Source organism: Lycorma delicatula, chromosome 1, assembly GCF_047948215.1.
Source record: "Lycorma delicatula isolate Av1 chromosome 1, ASM4794821v1, whole genome shotgun sequence".
NCBI classification, from domain to species: domain Eukaryota; kingdom Metazoa; phylum Arthropoda; class Insecta; order Hemiptera; family Fulgoridae; genus Lycorma; species Lycorma delicatula.
Window position 1 is genome coordinate 392124782 of NC_134455.1, and position 26823 is coordinate 392151604.

Here is a 26823-nt window from a genome sequence, read left to right on the forward strand (position 1 = left end):
TGCCTTGGCCTTCCGACCTCTTTGCAACTTCCACATGGCTGCCCAAACTTTCACCACTACATCGATTGGAAGAGCCTTTCCCAATATGGTAGTAGCATTAAAGCAGGTTGTTTTAAAAAACAAAAGTGGGTACCATCAAGTCTCTGCGCTGGGCTTTCCTTAAATTTTGAAGTAGTGCTCTATTCATATCCAACCTATGCGCCCAAACGGGCGCCGCGTATATGGTCATGCTCTCAAAGACACCTCGGTACACTACGTACGTTTGACGGCCCGACAACCAATAGTCTTTCTGAGCAATCCTTTTAAGTTTATGAATCACTGAGAAGGAATCCGCCGCTATTTGCCTAATGTGCTTACTAAACAACAACGTTTCATCAAGCAAAACACCTAGTTACTTCTGAACCCTCACTCGGCTGATAACACAGCCTTTGTATTTAATATGGGTATTACGACTGCACGATAATTTGTCTGCACCCTTGAGTTACATGTATTTCGTCTTGGGCACAGATATGTTTAAATTATGCATGTCCATCCAGACCTCCGTGGTGAACAAAGCCACCTGCGCTCTACTTTCCGTATAAAGACACTATCTATGGACTTCCTGCACAGCACGGCGGATTAACTTCGCCAACATGGTACTTATTCCAGCCTGAAAAACCTGGCAGGTCACCCTTGACAACGTACGGGTGTTGTAGAAGAAAGACATCGAGTCTCCGCTTTTGAACGACGTTACCTAATTCTACTTGGACCGCATAGGCACTCTGGGCATTGAGTTGACCGAACCTAACCATCGAGCGAGTTGAAGTAGACCTCTACCGCTCTTAAATAACTACCACTCCCTACTGTTGATGGAGTGCCTATGACTCTTGCGTAACCGCTTGCAGTTAGCGCAAGTCGGAGCCTCTTTCTTTTGCGGACAATCGTCACGCTTGTGGCCCTCTTCACCACAATGCGCGCAGACCGACGCATACTTTCAAAACTTGGCCCTGTGGCCAAACCTACAACATTTGAAGCACCTCTGCACGTCAAAGTATTCCTTGACGCGACAAGAGGCAAAATCAACGAAGACCCTACACTTGGACAAAAACTTCTGGTGGAGACCAGCACCTAATTCAAAAACTCCGTGATACCGAGCGGCATCACGCTTTCTAGTCTTGAAGACTAGCCTGTACTGCTCTTTGAACGAGGCCTCATCCAAATCAGTTTTCTGCTCCCGAATGAGAGACAGAACTTTCTCATCAGAGAGACTCCGCTCGATGTCATATATAATGACTCGAGGCTTTCTCAACCGCTTGGGGTCCACCTTAACCTCAAGCTTCTGCACCGCTGGAGAGTCCTTTATGGCTTAGACCGTCTCCTTATTATCCGCAACAACAACTAACCCTTTGCTGGTCTTCCTTATGTCACGAATCCTAAGCCGATTCCGGTCACCACGAAGGGTTTCCCGGAAATCGCGCTTCAAGTCTTGACTCGTGGTCTTCGAGTCCTCTGCCTTATTCACGAAAATAACCTCCGGCTTCTTTACCGCCTTGCTGGCCTCTCGTTTGGTTTTCAGGACCTCAGCGTAGCGCGTGGTCTGCACTGAGGCCTGGACAACTATCTTGTGAGCCTTGAACTCTTGGGGCTTGGAGGCCAAGGACTCCAAACCCTCACTAACCGCCGTAAAAGCTTCCCTCAACTTGCCAAGTCGAAGGAGAATAGTTTTCGTCGCTCCCGAACTGACTCCGCCGGGAAGTGTCAGAAAATCCACCAAGTAGTCCAGCTGGACTACTTTCAACAACAGGGCAGAACTGGCAGGTCTGCCCTTAGAATCTTTAAAATCCTCGACTACAGGGGAGGACCGCACCTGGGTGGGTGCCCCTGTACCCATCGTGTCGCATACCTCGTCCTCTGAGGAGCTAGTCGACGGTACCGTCTGGACTTTTCCTCTTCCGCCTGGACCTTTTTACTTCTTGGAACTCCGCTACTGGATCGGTTGACCGAAGCACTAGACGTGCAGCTAAAAACTACTGATTACTGCCCTCGCTCTGACAAGAGCGCAGAAAGGCTAAAAGGCACGGCCATTTTCCTGTTACAGGGGCTAACGACCAGCAGTCGTTGCCACCCTTTTCGCCCCGACGAGGCAGGTACGCACCGAATAAACCTCCGCTCGTCACTCTGCAGAAAGCCACAAATGATAGTCTATAAGAATTTGTGCAGTGCGAATACACTTCTAACAGCAAGCATCGATACTGTCGGTGGTACACACTAAACCGACAGCCAAGAAACACTGAAAACAAAGTATAGTCTCACTAATCACTCGGCGCACATAGGGACCGGAGTGATTTAACCTTCCACCAGTACATCCGTCTCCATTCAATTTAGAAAGATTACCGATGTACTCCTTTGATATTATTCAACAAAATCCTCAGCCTCCGCGCCGTTATGTTATGAAGAATTGTGTATTCTAGCCTACTAAGAATCGCAGCCAATTCCGCTAAGACACCGCTTTGAGCCAATTAGATCTGCTACTTTCGGCGGATAGGTATTGTCTCAGGCCGAATGAACATCTTCAGGTGTTGACCCCAATCCATATTCCTGCATGACTGGCGTTATAAGGTATGTCCCGTAATTAATAACCTCAGCGGTGTAAAGCGGAATTGGATCAGTTAATTTCTCCTTGATCCAGCTCTGATAAAAAACCAAGTAGTTTTGTTTCGTATACAGAATAGGTCTCCTTCTCCGCCCCAGCAACATCGTACTCAATGTAAGTAAGACGGGGAAGTGGACCTACGTTGAATCATAGATGTTTTCTAACAGAGTTATACAGATAACATACCTGAAGTAATAAAAAGTCAAGTATATCCGGCATGCAGGTCTGTAGACCAGTATGTTGCTTGGAATCCCCAAACAATTTCCAGGCGTAGATTGTGAACTCCCCACTTGCTTTCCCAACTCTTTCCACAGCGAAAAGGTCTCATACAATTTTTTTTGCTTTGTCAGTTCAGTTGACACCTTATGTCAACAGGCATCGACGGAAACAGGCAGGCACGAGGCCTGTCGGTTTCCGCGATGGCACGAACGACACGCTGCAATTCGCTGTTTACCTCAATTCAAACATGGTCTTATTGTTCTTTTGCGGCTTCTGGTTTACGAAAAAAAGCTTAAATGGGCTCCTTAGTTAGCTTGTGGCGTGTATTTTTCTAGTCCTTCGCCCGATGCCCTCGGCCCTCGATTTTTTCCTTGATCATCACCAGTTGAATCGAGTAGTGTAGGTTCTTATCACGACAAGAAAATACTCACTGATCCTTTGTAGTGAAGGTAAGACTTATTAAACCATGTTCTCGAAATATATTTACGATTATTTTCGGCTACGATGTCCCTAGAAATTATTCTTAGTTGTTTACCTCCGAACAGTTGAATGTTGTAATCTCCTTGCACACGACCATTTAGAGCAGTACAGACTCAGTACATCCCGTAAAGCACAATAGGAGAAGGCTTGATTAGTTCCGTTTGATTCACAACATCAGAATCTTTTAACGGAAGGCCACTAAATTAATTCGATACAGATAATTCGCTATTGATAGGACAATGAATCACCGTTTGTTTCCTCGGCATCTATGGTCCTCCACTGAGTAGTAGGTTGGGATTCCATAGTTAAACTCTCGTTATCTCTCGAATTTCCCGATAGATTGTTTGCTGTCATCTTTAATAATTTTTCTACGTGCAATCCTCCTCGGGTTTCTATATCACGACGGCAGCCGATCACGTTTTTTACATGATATCTGACAACTTCCACAATCAGATTTCTCTTCGTCTATCATATATGCTGAAGGTAGCTGATCCATACCGTGTGAGAGCATAAATATACGAAACAAGTAAACAAACAAAAATAATCCATAACATTAGAGCTGTAGCTCGAAAAAAATTTGTAATACTTCAATTAAAAACATAACAAACCCTTAATACCTAATGACAATTAATTTCAAAATGCAACTGCAGAAATAACATAACATAATGAAACAACTGGAATATAAGTTTTTGTTAGAATCTACAAACACACCATTATCACAGAACAGCTGATCTTTTCTATTACAATTATTTTTTTAATAAGTTTTCAATTGCTTTTTTTTTTAATATTTTTTTCCCGTTTAATCTTGCTCGGGTACAAATAAATGTTTGCCCTCTGTATACAGAAGCTGTATATTAATTTATTTGTGAAAGATTTACCTATGACTTGACATCATGTTTAATCTACTCGAATGTCAGCGGAATATTGGTACAGGTAAATTAAATAACTTCGTTTATTACACTGTGGTTTCATTGATACTGGTCACCGCATGATATCATTGACGTAGTGAAAAACTGACTGCAGCATGCAGGAGGATGGAACAACCTTTCCAATTTACTAACATCGCTAGTTTATTTAAAATTCTATTTAAGATTCTTATTACACGTAGCTGATAGACCTATTGGACACAAAATATGGCTGTTGTGTATATCCTCCAGTGTGATAATGGGACATGTAAAGTTTTTTATCAAAAAGGTTTGCTAAAGAGACGACCGTAGACAAGATGAAGGCTGTAGTAGAGATGAAATTTAACTTGGTATTTAAGGGTAATATTGGAAAAACCTACGATGTATTGTTTTAATAAACTATCGTACATAAAATAAAGAAAAAAATTATTTTCAGGACAAAAACACATTAAAATACACAAAACAAAACAATTTAAACACCTGTGCAATAATATACGAGTGTTGTTTTAATTTATTTTAAATTGTAGTTATTAACATCATTGACTGTAGTGGTTCCAAGTTCCATGATATGATCTGATATTGGATTTATTCACTGTCTATTATGTAACAAAATCTGAAAAGAGTATTTAACACAAATATGTTTTTCTTAAGGTATTATTCTCAAGAGATTCATTTATTAATATTACTAACTCTTTTAGCTAAACATATTTCAATAAAAAAGGTGCATGGGATGTCTATAGGATGGATGTAGGTATATTTTTCTTAATAAATAGAATGTGGCACTTTGAAATTCATAGCTGTAACCGACTGGCAGATGCGCATGAGTAGGTTTTGTAAAAATTTACGAATATTTTATTTTTTTCTAATAAAGAAATTGTTATAGTATGTGGAATATTAGAAAAACTGATTATTTTTTCGATAGAAAGACGGGTGAAAATTTATTTTACGTAAATGTTGGAAAGTAGAAAGGTTTTTGTACAATAAAAAGAACGAAAGAAATACGGGGAAATTGTGACGTTAGAAGATGGCTTTAGGTACTAAAAGTAATTTCTCTCGGGCGCATGAATTATGTAGAACAAATTTCACTCGACATGTCGGGCAGCCGGTGCGGTGTATCCGATCAGTCAGCTGTGTCCCGCAGTCAACCGGTTTGAAACCTAACCATACTTGTTAATTTTTTTGCTTTAAATATTATTTATCCCGCTTTAATTCTCTTGCTCAACTATGACGTCACACGACAGCAGGCGACTGCAAAAGCTGTAAATCAGTGCTACCAGCTTTTGAAATATTAAAAAAATAATCAATATTCGTAGCAAAAATATAATTCGGTTGGCAACCCTTTGCGAATTCAAATCTCCCGTTCCAACAGGACGAGGGAAAAGTGTATCTACCACAGGAGAAAAAGGTAAATTCTATGACATTGGCTGCGACACTAGTGCTGTTAGCGGTGACAAGAGTTACTGGTGATGCAGTATAGCTATTTTAGCAATACTGTTTTTTTTTTTGTAATAGATCCTTGCATACATATATATATATAAATAAATTACTGTACTTACGTTATAAAAGCACGCTGAAATGTAACGTGTATATACGGACTCCTGAAACAAAATTTTCATGTTAATAATACTAATGCTCTTTTATGTGTATTTCAAAAATACTTATTTACAGTACATAGAGACTTTAATTTACCTAATACACCTCTCTCAATAGTGAGATGACATTTACTTTAGTACATAGTGCAGGATGTAAAGTATAAAAGTACTCTTTTGGGTTAATGTGATTTTAATACCTTAAAAGAAATCACATAATAATATGCGCACTGAGTTTTGTATTTTAATATAACACTCATAATTATTTATCAATTTCTTGTTGCGAGAAGTAAGATTTAAATTGAACTGTAAGGTACCATAATAGCGTGATTACAACAGGATCTTAATTTAGACTTTTCTTATCTTAGATTTTACTTTCATCTTAAAATATTTAGACTACTCTCATTATGGTGGCATTTTTTTTTCCAGTCAAAGAGTAACTATATTAAAGTTTCACAGCTACCTTAGAAAATTTATTGCTCAGGGCTGGGAAGTCTGTGACTAATTTCCGATCAGTATCATGTTATTTTTTTGGTGGCAATTTTTTTAATGTTAAAAATATAGTCCTACTTTTTACGTGTGATATTTTCTTTCTTTTTCAGTAAAGTAAAGATAGCAAAAAGAATATGTTGTACCTCCATTTTATATTACTTTGTGAAAATTAAATAGTGTTATTACACAAAATTATACATTTATATATTTTATAAAGGAATTTACCTTCCGCAGAAAGCCCTATGTTTTTCTATTTTTGTTTTTTATTTTTATTTTTTTAATTAATTGTAATATTATTATTATCTTTTTCATAAGCTAACTAATCGTATTTTACACAGATTTATATTAAATACATTTAAATAAAAATTTTATAATGATTTTATAAAAAAAAGTAAGAAAACGAATGAAACGGCAGAATGAAGTTGTTAATTAAAAAATAGAAAAGATACATAAGTGTCATAAATAATAGAAAGTGATACATAAATATCACATTTGCTCTGTAGTTGAAAATAATAATTTTTTTTTAAAAAGAGAAATCCATCTTAAAAAAGCGATTTATTGATCTTTTAATAATTTCAGCAAAACGACTAACATAAATTAATTTACTCCAGCAGAATAAGTTGCGAATCAATTTACACTTAATTAATAAATTCTACTAATAAAAGATATAAATAAATTACGTACTATGTATTAAGCAGCAGCTAGTACTTACTTCTTATAACTTGACATACAGAAGTTAATTATTCATACTTTACGCATAAGCTAAGCATTGACAGTTACATGCTTAATTCTTAAAATTTTTATTATCAAGAAGATTTTATTTTTATTTAATAATTTTATTTTTTAATTGGTTTATTTAGGTATATTTTAATAATTTTTCCACTTAATATTAAAAAAAAAGTACACGGATAATGACATTAAAAAATATCAATGTTTACTAATCCGTATTAAGGTGATATGCAGTACTAATTAATCTTAAATGACATTTCATCCATGCCTATTTTATAGTAATTAATGGTAATCCTGACACAATTAACATTAATTAATTAAGAAGCCTAAAAACCAGTAAGCCTTGATACTGTCGGAAGGTACACACGACTGACAGCCAAAAACATTGTTGATAAAATATACCACAAACTACTTTGTAACGCATTAAGGGACCAGTGTAGCAGTAACCTTCCAACATCTCTATTCCTCGATTTGAGGGGAGAAGATCCCGCCTCGTAGTGTGTCCGGTCGCTACACCATAGCCAGTTCATAGCCAGCTGTGGCTTTAACGGAGGACATCTTCTCTCCCTCAACCTGATTGCAAACCACAGCGTTCAGTTCAGGGCCCGCAGAGATGTCACCGATGCAGATGCCCCGAGGGACATCTGCATCGGTAAAATTCACCCCGAGATAATTTTGTAGTTTATGCCTTCAAAGAAGACAATGGACATCTGCAACTACCACGTCTCCCTTGAAACTAACCTCCCCGACGGGGAGTCTTATTCTTTAAGACTTTGGGGGTTGGCGTCCCCACGGGCCTAGCCTCCGCAGCTTTCCTTCCCACTATACAATGAGCTGCAGAACACTTTACATTATACACATATACTACACCAAGAACACTACATAAATTACAACATACACACATACACAATTAAACAACAACAACCTACACTGATATTTCTTACATTTACACTCGGTTTTGTTGCGACATCTTACGAAACGCAACCGTAACCCAAGGTGGGAACAAATCGTGCCGATGGGTGAACGGCTCTACGTAGTGAGTCTCGAACGATGTCCTCTGGGCACCAGGGCGAACCCAGTTGTATTTAGCCCTAGCTCCAGTACGCGTGCGCTCTGCTGGAGTGGTCCATTTTTCGCCGGTACTCGTGGGACCAAAATTTCAGTTCCAACAATAAACACAATGATGGTTGGTGGTCTATCTGAAAAAACCCCCAAATACAGTCTTGTGAAGAGACCTCGGTCAGCTTTGTCTGAAGAGGATAAAAGTCCTACTGAAGAGAACCACAACTTGTTAGAATCGAAATATAAAAATATTAGATTCGTTGTTCTCAGAAATGGTCAGGAAGGTGGATCGATTCTGGTTGAAACATTCAACGATGAACAGAGTCGATCTATCTTACGTCTCCGTAATATGGGTGGTATAAATATAAGTGCAGAATGCCACAAAACGTTAAATACAAGCCGGGGTGTAATTTTTTGTAGAGACCTTCTAGATATAGATATCTCGGAAATAGTTGATGAGCTTTGCCACCATGACGTTGTTGAAGTAAAACGTATAATGAAACGGCAGAACGGAACAGAAGAACCAACACCGTCTCTTATATTAACATTCAATCTCCCTGTTCCACCAGAAAAGATTAAAGTGGGTTACCTCTCGGTTCGGGTACGACCATTCATACCTAACCCACGGCGATGTTTCAGATGCCAAGGTTTTGGTCACACTACAACATCTTGCACTAAAACTGAGATCTGTGCTCGATGTGGTAAAGAAGGTCAAAACGACACTAACTGCGAAGAAAGTGAAAAATGTGCAAACTGCAGTGGACCACATACAGCCCGCTCCCGAGATTGCCCAACTTTTAAAGAAGAAAAGGCAATTCTCAAAATCTGTACGGAGCAAAAACTATCTTTTCCGGCTGCACGTAGAGAATATAAAAAGATAAACAATTCACGGAACCTGGTTAAACCAGATGTATCTTTTGCCACCGCTACATCTAAACAAATTCCTACAAATGTTAATAATCAGCAGTGCGGATCCTGCAATGAGCTTAAAAAAATTGTTCAGATGCTTTCTGATCAAGTAGCTTCACTTACAGCCACTATCTCAGAGCTGACAAAGATGAAGAAAACGTCTTTCGTCGCAGTTAGTGAATCCAACAGTGTGATACACACGAAAGTTCCTGCTCCCAAAGTCGTACCGGCACGAGTAGCGACTATCACAGCTGGCAGTAAGCCACCTAATAAGCTCCCCATAAAGGGAACCCACATAACAATCTCCTCTGGGATGTCAACTACAGCATCCCATTCAAATAAATCTCCTCCACCATCACCTCATATACTGGAGGATATGGTTGATGAACCACCCGACCCTAGGGCATCGGAGTTCTTTAAAATAAAAAATACAAAAAAGAAAAACCGAATCACGTACAACTAATTTTTATATAATTTCCGAAATTTATTTCTTTATTTATTATTTACACTTATGAACATTATTCAGTGGAATGTTAGAGGTATTCGGTCCCGCATTAAAGATATTAGAGTACTAGCGCACGCACATGATCCACTTATCATGTGTTTCCAAGAAACTCACCTTCTACAACATGACCGAATTACACTCAGAGGATACTTCTGTGAGAGATACGACTGCCTAGTAGACAGTAGGGAGAGTGGCGGAGTAGCGATATTCATGAAGAATGGGGTATCAGCTACAAGAATTCAACTAACCACTGTCATTCCTGCTATTGCAGTGAAGGTCTCTATTCCCTTCAAATTGCATATCTGCAATCTGTATCTCTCACCGAACACTGAGTTCAGTGATTTAGATGTCTCAAATCTCCTCACACAAATACCATCTCCATCGTTAATAGTAGGAGACTTCAATGCCCATCATATTTCCTGGGGCTCAACCTTCTGCTCCACTCGAGGAAATATGATAAACAGATTGAGACAAGATTTTGACCTTTGCCTACTGAATAATGGATCACACACATTCATGTCTTTATCAACTTCTACTTAGATACAGTACCTTGATCTTTCCATATGCTCACCGAATATGCTCCCTCATTTTAATTGGTCTGTTTGTGATGACTTTCACGGCAGTGATCATAGACCAATTATTATTGGTTTCGGTGTAAACTGCGAGATTAAAAGAAGGCCACGGAGATGGATTGTTGAAAAGGCAGATTGGAACGGATACCATAAAGCATTCCAATCTCAGTATGACGATGGAGCGAACATCCTCGACCAGTATTCTTCTTTTACGTCCATGATACTTGAGAATGCCAACAGATATAGCCCACAATCATCGGGTAATCCTAGACGTCCTTTCGTTCCATGGTGGAACGATGATTGCAAAAATGCTATTAGGAATCGACGGCAGGCACTACGTAAATTTAATCGTAGGCCTACAATTTTCGGATCACCGAAACAATCTATTCTTGGTCTTATTGATGAAGGAGATCTCCTTTCATCATCCTCGGAAGTGGCAAATAGTCTAGCAAAATCTTTCCGCTCGGTGTCTCTCACCTCATCATATAATAACGATTTTCAACGTTACAAGATACAAATAGAAGTATTATCGTTAAACATTGGTGACTCGGTTGGTGAATTAAACACTCCATTCGTATTTAAAGAATTGTTACATGCACTTAAAAACTCACGGGACACTTCCCCTGGACCGGACAACATTCGCCTTTCCATGCTTTCACACCTTCCTAATTCGGCACTACAACAACTTTTGAATATTTTCAACGGTTTATTCTCCAAACAAGTCTTCCCACCCGGCTGGTCAGAAGCATTTATTATACCAGTACTAAAACCTGGTAAAGACCAAACGAACCCCTCAAGCTACCGCCCTATTTCATTAACAAGCGTTTTGTGTAAAATAATGGAGAGAATGGTAAACCGCAGACTTACATGGTACTTGGAGAAACATGGCTTTCTATCTCCAGAACAGTGTGGTTTTCGACAAGGACGATCTTCTATTGACCATTTAGTGTCACTAGAAACAGCCATACTAAACGCTTTCCTAAATCGGCAGCACCTCGTCGCTATCTTCTTCGATATAAAAAAGGCGTATGACACAGCCTGGCGACGTGGTATTCTTAACACTCTCAAAGAATGGGGAATCAAGGGCAATATGCTTGCTTTTATCCGGGGATTCTTAAATCACCAAGTGATTTAAGATTTGGAGAGTGCTCTCCAAGCCTTAAAAAACGTTTATTCTAAACATCCTATCGTCATGGAAATTTACAACGCAATCGCTGAGTTGAATAATCACAACACAGAATTAAGTTTTTGCCGGGTCCCTAGCCACGTAGGGATTCCTGGTAATGAACATGCAGATTCCGCTGCCAAAGAAGCATGTAACCAGCCTCCTTTCACCACCCGAGTTGCTACTTCTGATTTCATTAATTATGTAAAACAATCTTATTTTGCTCGTCTGAGAGGACAGCCAAATCACCCGGTTCTTGACTCGGTCTTTAGAAATCCTAATCTAGGAAAGTACGACGACCCACGTCGTACTGCACCTGTAGTTGTCCGTACCTGGCGTCTGCTGCAGCATATAAATGTTGACACACCGTCATTCTTTCCTATGTATTCTTGCTCATATCCTCCATGGAGAATAAACCTCATAAATTTTAATTTTGACCTGACTACATACAATAAACAATCAACACCATCTATTGCCTTTCAGCAAATGTTTCAGTGTGTTCTCTCCAAGATGAAACCAGACGCGGTTGTATACACTGATGGATCGAAACAAAACGATACAGTTGGGTGTGCATTTTTTGTCAATGAGAGAACTTATATGTTTGGTCTACCCGGTATTACGAGTGTGTTTACCGCTGAACTATATGCTATAAATAAGGCTCTAAACATCATTAACCCTAAATATAGAAAAATTCTTATTTGCAGTGACTCGTGTAGTGCACTCCAAGCCTTAAAAAACTTTTATTCCAAACATCCTATCGTCATTGAAATTTACAACGCAATCGCTGAGTTGAATAATCGCAACACAGAATTAAGTTTTTGCTGGGTCCCTAGCCACGTAGGTATTCCAGGTAATGAACATGCAGATTCCGCTGCCAAAGAAGAATGTAACCAGCCTCCTTTCACCACCCGAGTTGCTACTTCTGATGTCATTAATTATGTAAAACAATTATTAAGAGCAAAGTGGCAATTTGATTGGACGGCTACCATTGATAATAAACTCCGTCAGATTACAGATTCTGTGTTACCATGGGACTCCTCATACAGAAAACCCCGGCGTGAGGAAGTAGTTCTCTGTCGATTGCGGATAGAACACACGAGTACCTGTTTACAAGAGGACAACCACCTCTATGCGCACGATGCAACTGCCGCGTGACTGTGAGCCACAAACTCGTGGACTGCATATGTTATGCGGCATTGCGTCGTAAATTTAAACTACCCAGAAACATCCGTGGTATCTTGCGTAATGATAAAGAGGTTTTAAACCGGATGTTTCTGTTTTTACGTAGTATAGGGTTAATACAAAAAATTTAATTAGTATGTATTGTTGTGTAATTGTATGTATTGTCCTATGTATTATTTTTGTTATCCGAGTAGTGGACCTTTTACACTCCCTATCGGAATTTTTTTTTTTATATATAAATATATATTCATATTTTTTTTTTTTTATGTTTTTTAAATTTGTCTTTGATATTTGTTGTAAGATTTTTGTGATATTCGTTGTAAGACTTTAAACATAATAGTTTAAGTTTTATTTACTTTTAATATGATAGTTTTTAACGTAGTTTTAAGTTACATGTTAGCGTTTTCGTTATCCGAGAATGGGCTTTTTACACCCATTCCGGATTTTGTTTCCTGTGATAGTCGTTTTAAGTTTATGTAACAACTTTAATTACTTTTATATATTTATTTTCCGGGCGATGATAAGTACAACCGTTTTTCACCCTAAAAAAAAAATTATCTTATTTTTTTTTAGAAACTAACCTAGAAGCCTAACCGTGGAATGAAGACCCCGCGCCTAGCTCTAACTATTAACGGGCCTATTTATTGAATGTCTCAGATCCGAGAAAAACTACCACTATAACAAAACTTTCCCACTAAAAAGTTTTAAACACAGCGAAATTTGGTTCTAGTTTCCTTAAAGAACCCCGTTAACATTAAACTCAAACATGGGTACAAAGTTATCGGAATCCGTTTCGGTCTACCGGGGAGAGGAGAATTAACGCCTACTCCCACTCAGCTCCATCGTGGAGTCCCGCGTGACATTCACCTTCTTCCAAAACCACCGTCGGAACGCCACTGCATGCCACCAAGGCGGCACACAGCCACGCTCCGCCGACAGTGTCGTGCTCATACAAATGCCCCCGTTGAAGCGCGTCCGCAACCCCCGGGACAAGGAATACCATGGCCGTTGGCAGCGGCCGCAACTCCACCGACAGCTTAATTCCAAAATCAAAATGACACCTCTTAAATCTAACCGAGGCACGCTGCCTAAGCGCCTACCTTCGGTCAATCATCCGCCCAGAAGGAACCTAGCCACCCGAGTTCCTACTCTAAATCCTTTCAGCCGCCCTGCACTGGGTGAGGAATTTCAGGAAGCTGGCGACAATCGTCCACTGACTGCGAGTCCTCCAGTTGACTCGCAGATCCAAAAAGAAGTGCACTCTCTCAACTTCCCTACCAACTCTGGTACGCTCAGCTTCGTACCGGGGACAAATGTATAGGACATGATCCACAGTGTCATCGACTCCGCATTCCGGGCACACGCCGGAATCAGCCTACCTAAACCTCGCTAGACTGTCCCTAAATACACCATGTCCCGACAGAAATTGAGTTGTATACCGATTGGGGGAAACCCAACTAATTGCACCCAAGTCCCTTACATTTGGAAAGATACCATGCGTTTATCGACCAGTAGAGAATTCAGGCCTCCTAGCTTGCCAAGAATCAAAACCTTCGTCTTCAATTTCCCGCATACGCCTGGAGGTAAAAAGGCCTTCTTCTTTGAAATAAACCGCTGGCTACGCTCTGTAGCCAAAATATCCACTGGCTTAATGCCAGCGATCACAGTAACTGCCTCTAGCGAGACAGTCCTGTAACCGCCGACAACAGCTAATAACAGAACAGGTTGGGCTCGTAACAGAATATCAGCTCTGAAAGTACAAATGATGAGCCCAAACGGGCGCAATGTACAGCATAATAGCCTCACAGACACGCATGGCAATACGCATGGCAACCCCCAATTGGGATGGATCACCATACGGACGCCGAAGAAGGCATCTATAGCCTTCTTCGCCACAAACTGGAGGCGGTCCTTAAAGAGAAGCCTCTCGTCAAGGATAACACTCAGATACTTCTGAACAGGAACATACCTAATTGGAAGTTCGCCCATCACTACCCGCGAATGAAGGGTTGCAGCGAGCCGGCCCTTCAAAAACATCATAGTGGTTTTCTCCGTGCTGAAAACAATCTTATGCTGAAGACTCTACTACAGCAATACCCTACATGATTGTGTCGCCCTGAGCTCGATCTCGGCACGCGAATTGCCCTCGACCAGCAGCATCCCATCGTCGGCATAAGCCACGATGCGACCGCCGCCGGGCATCCGCAATCGCATGAGAGAGTCGAACTCAAACGAGTGGACCTAGTACACCGCCCTGTGGACATCCTTTAGACAGGGTCTTTCGTACCTCAGATCTGCCGTCACGAAGAACGACAGTTCTACCGCTGAAGTAGCTTGAGAGAGTTCTGATCTCGTCTCGCGTGCAACCACGCTTCTGCAACTGTAACAAGGCTGAGGGCCACCACAAGTTGTTGAACGCCCCCGATATGTCCAAGAAGACACCGAGCACATACTTGCACTCGCTGTTTAACGTCAAATTTATTACCCTAATTATCGCGTCCTCTGTGCTCTTACCAAGACAGAACCCATACTGATCGTTCATCAGCATATGGTTAGCAGTTAACCGACCATTAGAAGTTAGCGGAGGTACAGGACCTTCTCGAAAACTTTACCAATTACGGGCAAGAGCGTCAGAGGACGATATGAGGAGCTGACAGTGCGTTCCTTGTCGCCACCCTTGAAAAGCAGCTTCAAAATTCCACGTTTGCAACACGCTGGGAAGTGCCCAGCAAACAGCAACCTGTTGAATACCCTAGTCAATACAACAACAATGACAGGCAGGGTGCGAATAAGGAGTTCCACCGTGATACCATCATATCCGGGGACTTTTTCCGGGGATTTTTAGCCAAGCTGCAGAACACTTGGCGGACCTCCGCTTCAGTGATCTCAGCAGATGCAACGTTAGAGCGAAAACCAGCAACTTCCTCTCGGACTCGCCGATGATACGAGGTCTCACCAACCTTGGCATCATCTGGAAGAATATCATCCATAAGATGAGTTAGGACACGATATTTGTCTATGAAAACGCCCTCCCGGGTCGAGAGAGCCGACAGAAAAATGTATTTTCTCCGCTTGTGTCCAAGAACCATATACACAATGCCCTGTTGGGTCTTTATTCCCCTGCTCTTGAACAAACGAGTGCCAGGAATCACGCTTCGAAGACCTAATTCTATGAAAATACTCGGTCCACTTCTGACGATACTTCGGAAACAGGACTGCACGCCGGTCAGGATCACGCGCTCGTTGTGCGGCTCTCCTGAGTCAGCCCACAGCCTGTTTTATCGCAGATAAGTCCCGAGTCCACCAACCAGCTACTCTCTCTCAACTCGTGCTCCGGGGGATAGAGAGTTCAGCAGCTTCAACCACCGCAGATGAAAAAGTCTCTGCCAGGTCATCTAATAGGAGATCGTCCAGGGTGTGGATGAAAACCCGCAACCTGGCCGAAAGGATGTCAGAAAACTTGGGCCTATCCGCCCGCCCGTGGAGGAAGCGTCCCTGCTGAACAGGAACGTCCGCCTTACAGACATTGCGTAGCCCGCCTAGCCAATCAAAAACTATTAGCCGATGATCGCTTTCGCAGTCATCGAGTACTGACCAGTTAAGAATCCTACCAGGGATGTCATTACTCATGGTCACATAAATTTTGGTGCCACCAAAGGTCCCCCGCTAACCGGTGAATGTTGGAGACTCGCCGGCTACATTAAAAATATCAAAATGATGCTGCGAAATGAAATCTACTAGAAATTCACCGCTGTTGTGCGTGATTCCAGTGTGTCAAAGAAGCGATTTGGCGTTCGCATCAACTCCTATAAGAATAGGACGACCCGCTACCAGCCTGATATTTCTATCCCATCTTTCCAAATGAAATTCAATGGGATCCCTGTACTGAAAGTACGAGCTAACAACAACCAAGTCTACACCATCCACAGCAAGCTTGACAACGACGTGATGCGTGTCAGAGGACTACCGTATGAAGACACTGTCTAATGACTTCCTGCACCGCCCGGCGGATTTGCTATCATCAACGTGGAACTTGTTCCAGCCTGAAAAACCTGACAGATCAGCCTTGACCACGTACGGGTGTTGGAGAAGAACAACATCGAGGCTCCGTTGTTCGACAACTTCACCTAACTCTATTTGGACCGCATAGGCACCCTGGGCATTAAGCTGACCGAATTTAACCATCGGGAGAGTTAAAATAAATCTCAACAGCTCTCAAGTAACAACCGCACACCTTACTAGTGACTGAGTGCTTATGACTCTTGCGTAACCTTTTACAGTTGACGCAAGTCGGAGCCTTCTGTTTAAGCGGACAGTCTTCACGCTTTTGGCACTACTCGCCAAAATGCACGCAGACCGACGCATACTTACAGAACTTGGGCCTATGGCCGTAACGACAACACTTAAAGCACTGCTGCACGTCAAGGTATTCCTTCACGCGACAAGATGCGAAGTCCAGAAAGATCCATCCCTCGGACACGAACCTCTGGAAGAGACCAGCACCTAACTCAAAGACGCCGTAATAACTTGGGGCATCACGCTTTCCAGTCTTGAAAACCAGCCTGCATTCTTTCTTGAATTAAGCCTCGTCCAAGACGGTATTCTGCTCTCGTATGAGAGACAGAACCTCCTCATCGGGCAGGCTCCACTCAATGTCATACACGATGACACGAGGCCTTCTCAACCGCTTGGAGTAAACCTTGACCTCAAGCTTCTTAACCACGGGAGACAGTCCATGACTCGGACAGTCTCCTTGTTGTCGGCTACTACTACCAGTCCCTTAGTGGTCTCTTTGATATCTCTAATCCGCAGCTCCTTCTGGTCACTTCGAAGAGCAACCTGGAAGTCGCGCTTCAGTTCTTTGCTCGTGGTCTACGAGCCCACAGCCTTTTTAATAAAAATAACCTCTGGCTTTTTGGCCACCTTGCCAGCATCCCGATTGGTTTTAAGGACGTCGGCGTAGCGCCTAGGCTGCGCCGGGGCCTGCACAACTTTGGGTACGACAGTCCTGACCTCCTTGGGCTTGGAAGCCAGGGACTCGAAACCTTCCGATAACGCCGCTACCGCCGACTACACCCGGAGTATCCGTGGCAGCATGGTCTTCTTCTCACCAGTGCTGACGGCTCCAGGGAGAGAAAGAAACTCAATGAGGTGATCAAGGTCTTCCTGGCCCCCTATCGCAATCTGAGTAACCTTCCAACATCTCGATTCCCCTCCGAGAAGATCCCACCTCGTAGCGTGTCGCTACACCACCACCGCCGTTCATAGCCAGTAGTGGCTTTAACAGAGGACATCTTCTCGCCCTCAAACTGATTGCGGACCACAGCCTTCAGTTCAGGCCCCGCAGAGATGCCACGGATGCAGATGCCCCAAGGGATATCTGCATTGGTAAACTTCACCCCTAGATAGTTTTTGGTTTATGCCTTCAAAAAGAAGACAACGGGCACCTGCAGCTACCACGTCGCTCTCAGGAACTAAGCTAGAAGCCTAACCGAGGAATTAAGACCCCGTGCCTAGCACTAACTATTAATGAGCACACTTATTGAACGTCTCAGATCCGACAAACTACCACTTCAACAAAACTATCCCACTAAAAGTTTAAAAACAGCGAAATTTGGTCCTAGCTACCTTAAAGAATCCCGCTTAATAACTCAAATGTGTTCAAACTATCTGACTCCGCTTCGGTCTGCCCGGTAAAGGAGAACGAACGCCTGCTCCCACACAGCTCCATCGCAAAGTCCCGCGTGACATTCACCATTTTTCGTTACCGCCTTCGAAACGCCACTCCCTACCACCGAAGCGGCAAACAGCCACATCCCGTCGAAAGTGTGGTATGCTCACAAAACGTCCTCGTCAGAGCGCGACCACAACCCCCGGAACAAGGAAAACCATGCCCGTTGGCAGCGGCCGCAACTCTCCGCCGACAGCCTTATTCCAACTCAAAATAACACATCTTAGATCTAACCGAGGCACGCTGCCTTAAGCGCCTACGTTCGGCCAGTCAACTTCCCAGGCGATCCATAGACACCCAGGTTCCTATCACCTACTAAATCCCTTCGGCAGTCCTGCTCAGGGCGAGGAAGCGAAGGAAGCCAGCAACTATTGTCCACTCTCTACGAGTCCTCCAGCTGACTCGAAGATCCAAAACAGAGTTTACTCTCTCGAGTTCCCTAATAACTCTGGTACGCTCAGTTTCGTACCTGAAATAGGTGTAGGAACATGGTCCACGTGTCATCGACCGTACAGTCCGGACAGTAGCCGGAATCGACCAACCTAAACCTACCCAATTTATCCTTAAGGCACCATGTCCGGAGAGAAACTGCGTCGTGTGCCGATTGGGGGATACCCAGCTCACCGCTCGCAACTCTCTAACATTGGGAAATACACCATGCGTATAACGACCTGTTGAAGAATCGTTCTATCTATCTTTCCAAGAGTCAAAACTTTGGTATTCGATCTCTCGCATACGCCCTGAAGTAAGAAGACCTTCCTTCTTTGCAAAATACCGCTAGCTACGTTATGTAGTCGAAATATCCAAAGGTTTGATGCCTGCGATCACAGTTACTGCCTCACGCGAGACAGTCCTATAACCTCCGACAAACGCTTATAAAAGAAGACGCTGGGCTCTTAATAGAATATCCCTATAACATTATCGGCGTTAGGGCGGGTGAAACACCATTCCCTGGCGTTCGGACCGTGGAACCCGAAGATATAGACCGAGTGGTTTCTCGAATGGCACTAGGGAAGGCACCGGGGATTGACCAACTTGACCCGGATATTTTCCATCATTTATTACCTGTCATAAGAGAGCCACTGGGCAGACTGTTCACGGGATGCCTAAACTGGGGCTGCTTTCCGGCTTGCTGGAAGGTTGCTTTGGTAAGGGTAATCCTGAAACCTGGAAAGGATCCTGGTGAGGTCGGCAGTTATCGACCCATCAGCCTCTTGCCGGTTCTCGGCAGGTTGCTGGAAAGGCTGGTTGTGGAACGGCTCGAGGAAGGCATCGATATGAGCTGTATTCTAAATCGAGGCCAATATGGCTTCATGAAAGGGGTTGGCACCGAGGATTGCATCTTAAATGCTCTTACCGAGGTGGAAAGCGCCGACTGCAAATATGTTTTGGCTATTTTTATTGATATAGAGGCAGCATTTCCTTCTTTGTGTTGGAGTTCTGTCCTCTATGCTTTGGAACGCCGCGATGTTCCCGAAGCCATACAGGCCGTGGTACGAGACTATTTGTCTAACCGTACGGCCCTGTTTAAAGATGCACACCTAGTTGTGGAAAAATCCGTCACCAGGGGAAGCCCGCAGGGTTCCGTTCTCGGTCCCCTGCTGTGGAACCTGGTGTTCGATGGATTTCTGGGGTTGACATTCCCAGAAGGAGTCACGGCCCAGGCTTTCGCCGATGACTGTCTCCTTTTAGTTCGTGGAAATTCACGACCACAGCTGGAAAGTAGAGCGCAGGCGGCCTTGTCAACCGCCGAAGGCTGGATGGACATGCAAAATTTAAAGATTTCTGTGCCCAAGACGAAGTTTATGCTTCTAAAGGGCGCAGACAAATTATCATGCAGTCGAAACCCCCACATTAAGTATAAAGGCTGTGTAATCAGCCGAGTAAGGGTTCATAAGTACCTAGGTGTTTTGTTTGATGATAAGTTGCTTTTTAGCAACCACATTAGACAAGTTGCGGCGGACGCCGTCTCTGTGATGCACAAACTTAGAAGGATTGCTCGGAAAGACTACGGGCTTTCTGGTCGCCAAATGTACTTAGTGTACCGAGGTGTCTTCGAGTCTATGATTGCATACGCGGCGCCAGTTTGGGCGCATAGGTTGGATAGAAATAGAGCACTGCTTCTAAATTTAAGGAGTGCCCAGCGCAGAGCCTTAATTGTATGCACTGGTGTTTTTAAAACAACCTCCTACGAGGCTACTACCGTATTGGGAAAGGCTCTCCCAATCGATTTAGTGGTGAAAGTTCGAGCAGCCATGTGGAAGTTGCGAAGAGGTCGGGAAACCGAGGTATTTGGGATACGGTTTCGGGCCGGGCTAGAACCGGAACGGAACGGTGATCACAATGCACCGGGTCTAAATTTCGAACAGTTGCCCATTTCCCGCCTGCGGAAGAGGCTTTGGGGCCTCGCGATGGAGGCATGGCAGCATGAATGGCACACCACGCCTAAGGGAAGATCTCTGTATAGATTTATACAGGATCTGGGGGGATGGTATGCCTCAGGTTCATTTTTAAGGGCGGCGGGTGCCCAAGTGCTCACCAACCACGTGAATTTGATGCAATATCTGTTCAGGTTTCGCCTAGCGGCTGATGAGTTGTGCGTCTGCGGGGAGGTCCAGTCGAACGAACACCTAATGTTCGACTGCCCTGCTCTTGGGGGGGCCAGAGACCGGGCCACCCTGGAACTTAGAGGTCAGGGGGAAAACTGGCCGCTCATAAACGGCGAGTCAATGTGGCGTGAGCCGCATTGTCGGACCGTGTGGGAGTTCCTCGATGAGGTTGCGATGTTCAACCGTCATCGGTAATTTAATTAATTTTAATGGGGAATTATTGATTCCTGTAGCGTGTCGGTGAAAACCTTCCCGGAAATAATGGCTGCCATCAGCCAATAAAGCTCCAAGCGCTTAAATGGTGGACAGACACTAGCTGGCAAACAGCGACCGAGGCGTGGCGGCTTAAATTGCCGTCTTTTATTATGTAACTTGATTGTTTTAATTGTAACAAGGGGTGCGCCTCCCCGATTTAGTTTTAGTGTGACAAGTGAGCGGTAGGGACACATAGGCGGGTGCTGTATGGCGCCCAGCTTAACCGCTCACGCATGATAGGAGCTCATTAGGAGCAATTAGGAAACGAGGTCGCAAATCTGTTTCGAGGCACAGTAGCCGTTTATTGGCACAGTACATTTGGTCTATGCTCTAGGGCGACCGAATGGGGTGGTGGCGGGAGAAATGCCAGCTAACCAAATCCCTATAACATTGGTACCGCATAAGATGGGCCCAGACGGGCGCAGAATACAACATGATGGCCTCGCAAACACATTTCTAAAGAATCCGCATGGTACGGAAATCCAACCCTCAATCGGGATGTACTACTCTACCGACGCCGAAGAAGGCATCAACTGCCTTCTTCGCCACATACTGCAAGTGCCCCTTGAAGTGAAGCCTCTCATCAAGGATAACACCCAGATACTTTTGAAGAGTGACATACCTAATTGAACGGCCGTCCATCACAACCCGCGTGGGCGGTTTGCAGCTAGCCGGCCCTTCTAAAACATCATAGTGGTTTTCTCCGCACTGAAAACCAACTTATGCTGAAGTCTCCACAACCGCAAAACCCTACATGCTTGTGCCGCTCTAAGCTCAATCTCAGCACGCGAACCGCCCTCGATCAGGAGCAGCCCATCGTCGGCGTAAGCCACGACGGACATCCTCCGGGCAAACGCAGCTGCATGAGAAAGTCGAACTCGATGGTCCAGACGAGTGGACCTAATACACTGCCCTGTGGACATCCTTTAGACAGGGTCTTCCCTACTTGCGAACTGCCGTCACGAAGGACAACAGTTCTATCGCTGAAGTAACTCGAGGGAGTGCTAATCTCATTCCGCGTGCAACCACGCTTCTGGAATTGAAATAAGGAAGAGGGCCCCCACAAGTTATTAATTACCCCGGATATGTCCTAGAAGACACCGAGTACATATTTGCACTCGCTGCTTGAAGCCAGATCCAGCTTAAGAATCGCGTTCTTCGTACTCTTGCCAAGTTTAAAGCCACACTCGTTGTCCATCAGCATGTGATTAGAAGTCAACCTACTATTTATGCGGAGTTAGAGTAGTTTTTCGAAAACCTTTCCAACAACTGACAAGAGCGTCAGAGGATGGTAAGAACTGACGGTGGGGTCCATGTCGCCACCCTTGAATAACAGCTTCAAGATACCACATTTCTAGCAAGCCGGGAAATACCCAGCGAATAAACACCTATTGAACACCCTACTCAATGGGCCGAGAACCACAGGCAGGGTGCGAACAAGGAGCTCCACCGTAATACCATCATATCCGGTGGCTTTATTCCTAGCCAGGCTACAGATTACTTGGCGGACTTCCACCTCAGTAATCTCCGAAGACCCAGAGACTGTGTCAAAACCTACAACTGCCGCAATGAGACCGATACGACGTCTCACAAACCTCGGTATCATCGGGGAGCAGATCGTCCATCAGAAGAGATAGAACCCGATCTTTCTCAACTACAACGCCGTCTTGGGTCGAGAGAGCCGACAGAATATTGTCCTTTTTCCGATTGTGACCAAGTACTCGATAAACAACACCCCAAGGGTCTTTATTTCCCTGCTCTTGAACAAACAAGCGCTAGAAATCTCGCTTCGAAGTCCTAATACTATGAAAATACTAGTTCCTTTTCTGACGATACTCCGCAAACAGGACCGCGCGCCGGTTAGGTTCACGCGCACGCTATGCGGCTCTCCTGAATCGGCCCACGGCCTGCTTTATCGCAGTCAAGTCTCGAGTCCACCAACCAGCTACTCTCTCTCGACCCGTGCACCGGGGGATTGAGAGTTCTGCGACTTCAACCACCGCAGAAGAAAAATTCTCTGCCAGGATATCTAAAGGGACCTCGTCCTGGGTACGAGTGAACACCCGAATCCAGGCCGCAAGAATGTTAGAGTAACCTTCCAACAGTACATCCGTCTCCATTCAATTGAGAAAGATTACCGATGCACTCCTTAAATGTCTCTTCTCTGATATTATTCAAAAAACATCTCAGCATCAGCGCCGTTATATTATGAAGAATCCTGTATTCTAGCCTACCGAATCGCTGCCAATTCTGCTAAGACATCGCTTTGAGACAATTAGATCTGCCACTTTCGGCGGATAAGTATTGTCTCTGGCCGAATGAACATCTTCAGGTGTTGACCACAATCCACATTCCTGCATGACTGGCGTTATAAGGTATGTCGCGTAATCAATAACCTCAGCGGTATACAGCGGAATTGGATCAGTCAATTTCTCCTTGATCTAGCCCTGATAAAAAAACAAGTAGTTTTGTTTCGTATGCAGAATAGGTCTCTTTCTCCTCCTCAGCTCCATCGTACTCAATGTAAATAAGCAATGTAAGTACTCAATGCAACTAAAATCGTATGAAAACTTTAATACCTAATGACAATTATTTCAAAATTGTATTATTTTTTTTATTATTTTATTTCAAAATACCGCAAATACTGCAGAAATAACATAACATAATGAAACAACTCGAATATAAGTTTTTGTTAGAATCTAAAAACACACCATTATCACAGAACAGCTGATCTTTTCTATTACAATTATTTTTTTAATAAGTTTTCAATTGCTTTTTTTTTGAATATTTTATTCCCGTTTAATCATGCACGAGTACAAAAAATGTTTGGCCCTCTGTATACAGAAGCTGTATATTAATTTATTTGTGATAGATTTACCTATGACTTGACATCTTGTTTAATCTACTCGAATGCCAGCGGAACATTGCTACAAGTAAATTAAATAACTTCGTTTTTTTTTACACTGTGGTTTCATCGATACTGGTCAGCGCATGATATCATTGACGATTTATTCACTGTCTATTATGTAACAAATTGTGTTTTTTATAATAGATCCTTGCATACAAATATATATATATATAAAGGCTGACCGCAGCATGCAGAAGCATGGAACTACCTTTCCACTTTACTAACATCTGTAGTTTATTTAAAAAAGATTCTCATTACACGTAGCTGATGGACCTATTGGACGTAAAATATGGGAAGGCTGTTGTGTATACCCTCCAGTGTGATGAAGGGACATGTAAAGTCTTTTTACCAAGGTTTGCTAAAGTGACAACCGTAGACAACATGAAGTCTGTAGTAGAGATGAAATTAAACTTGGTATTCCCAGGGTAATATCGGATAAACCTAGGATGTATTGTTTTAATAAACTATCGTATATAAAATAAAGGAAAAAATTCTTATCAGTACTAAAACACATTAAAACATACAAAACAAAACACTTTAAACACCTGTGCAATAATATACGAGTGTTGTTTTAATTTATTTTAAATTGTAGTTATTAACATTATTGACTGTAGTGGTTCCAAGTTCCATGATATGATCTGATATTTGATTTATTCACTGTCTATTATGTAACAAATTGTGTTTTTTTATAATAGATCCTTGCATACATATATATATATATATATATATATATATATATATATATATATATATAAAAATTACTGTACTTACGTTAAATATCTAAACTCTGGTTCAAGACTATTCGGATTCCTGAAACAAAATTTTCATGTTAATAATACTAATGCTTTTAATGTGTATTTCCAAAAAAATTATTTACAGAACATCGTGACTATTATTTACCCAATACACCTCTCTCAATAGTGAGATGTTATTTACTTTAACAGTACATAGTGCAGGATGCCTGGTAAAGTATAAAAGTACTGTAACTCATTTGGCTTAATGTGATTTTAATACTTTAAAAGAAATCACATAATAATATGCTCACTGAGTTTTGTATTTTAATATAACACTCATAATTATTTATCAATTTCTTGTTGCGAGAAGTAAGATTTAAATTGAACTGTAAGGTACCATAATAGCGTGATTACAACAGGTTCTTAATTTAGACTTTTCTTATCTTAGATTTTACTTTCATCTTAAAATATTTGACTACTCTCATTATGGTGGCATTTTTTTTTTCCAGTCAAAGCGTAACTATATTAAAGTTTCACAGCTACCTTAGAAAATTTATTGCTCAGGGCTGGGAAGTCTGTGACTAATTTTCGATCAGTATCATGTTATTTTCTTGGTGGCAATTTTTTTAATGTTAAAAATATAGTCCTACTTTTTACGTGTGATATTTTCTTTCTTTTTCAGTAAACTAAAGATAAAAAAAAACAATATGTTGTACCTCCAGTTTATACTACATTGTGAAAATTTAATAGTTTTATTACACAAAATTATACATTTATATATTTTATAAAGGAATTTGACTTCCGCAGAAAGCCCTATGTTTTTCTATTTTATCGTTTTTTATTAATTTTTTTTTTATTAAATTTAATTGTAATATTATTATTATATCTTTCATAAGCTAACTAATCGTATTTTTCCATTTACTTATACTACAATACAAATCAAATTTTTAATAAATAATTTTATAATTTGATTATATAAATAAGTAAATGAATACTCATCATCTTACGTCAATGTTTTTATGAAATAAATTGACCGCTTGATTATGCGTGTCAAGCGTAATACAATGACTACACAGATTTATATTAAATACATTTAAATAAAAATTTTATCATGATTTTATAAAAAAAAGAAGAAAACGAATGAAACGGCAGAATGAAATTGTTACCTAATTAAAAAAGTACAAAAGATTCATAAGTGTCCTAATTAATTCAAAGTGATACATAAACATCACGTTTGCTTTGTAGTTGAAAATAATCATTTTTTTTTAAAAAGAGAAATGCATCTTATAAAAGAGATTTATTGAACTTTTAATAATTTCAGCATAACGACTAACATAAACTAATTTACTCCAGCAGATCAATTTACCCTTAATTAATAAATTCTACTATTAAAAAAAATAAATGAATTACGTACAATGTATTAAGCAGCAGCTAGTACTTACTTCTTATAACTTAACGTACAGAAGTTAATTATTCATACTTTTAGAATAAGCGAAGTATTGATAGTTCCATGCTTAATTCTTAAAATTTTTATTATCAAGAAGATTTTATTTTTATTTAATAATTATATTTTTTAATTGGTTTATTAAGGTATATTTTAATAATTTTTCCACTTAATATTCAAATAAAGTAAACGGATAATGATACTAAATTACATTTTTTATTTTCTATTTTTTTTAATTATTACCATAAAAATTAAAAATATAAAATGTTTACTAATTCCTATTGAGTTGAGCAGCACTAATTAATCTCATTTCATCAATGCCTTTTTTGTAGTACTTAATGGTAATCCTGACACAATTAACTCATATTACTGTAAAAATTACAGTTACTAGTAAAAATATGGCTGAATATATTTATTAGGAAATGTTAATGGTTAAAATTTTTTCGGATGTTTCCGCGTTATAAAGTTATTATTAAATTGATTTGAAAACATTTTACGTGACAACATGACCACGAGATTAAACACCTCGGAGTTTGCTAGAACAACTTTTTCCTCAGGCTCTCACTCTTAATTCGACTAAATTGGTTAGAGACAGCTGTGATCACCAAAAACAGGAAGCAACAAGGAAGATTGCTCGAAAGCATTACGGACTGCCGGGCCGTCATTTGTACATGGTTTACCGAGGTGTCTTCGAAAGTACT

At 41.6% G+C, this 26823-nt stretch overlaps 2 protein-coding genes across 3 annotated transcripts in view; one reads left to right on the plus strand and one right to left on the minus strand.

The window, feature by feature from the left end:
* Positions 1-26823, minus strand: part of LOC142317360 (uncharacterized) — a 418387-nt gene that overhangs the window by 347891 nt on the left and 43673 nt on the right. Inside the window, exons 11-12 of one of the 2 annotated variants that reach the window (XM_075353849.1) lie at positions 24716-24754; positions 5793-5834 (exon numbers count right to left, since the gene is read on the minus strand). The exons of the other annotated variant lie outside the window; for it this stretch is intronic. Of the exons in view, the coding sequence (XP_075209964.1) occupies positions 5793-5834; positions 24716-24754 (81 nt within the window). The remainder of the gene's footprint in view (positions 1-5792; positions 5835-24715; positions 24755-26823) is intronic. 2 annotated transcript variants of the gene reach the window in all.
* The window catches only part of LOC142317363 (uncharacterized), a 427416-nt gene that overhangs the window by 163834 nt on the left and 236759 nt on the right, over positions 1-26823 (plus strand). The gene's annotated exons all lie outside the window — the stretch shown is intronic.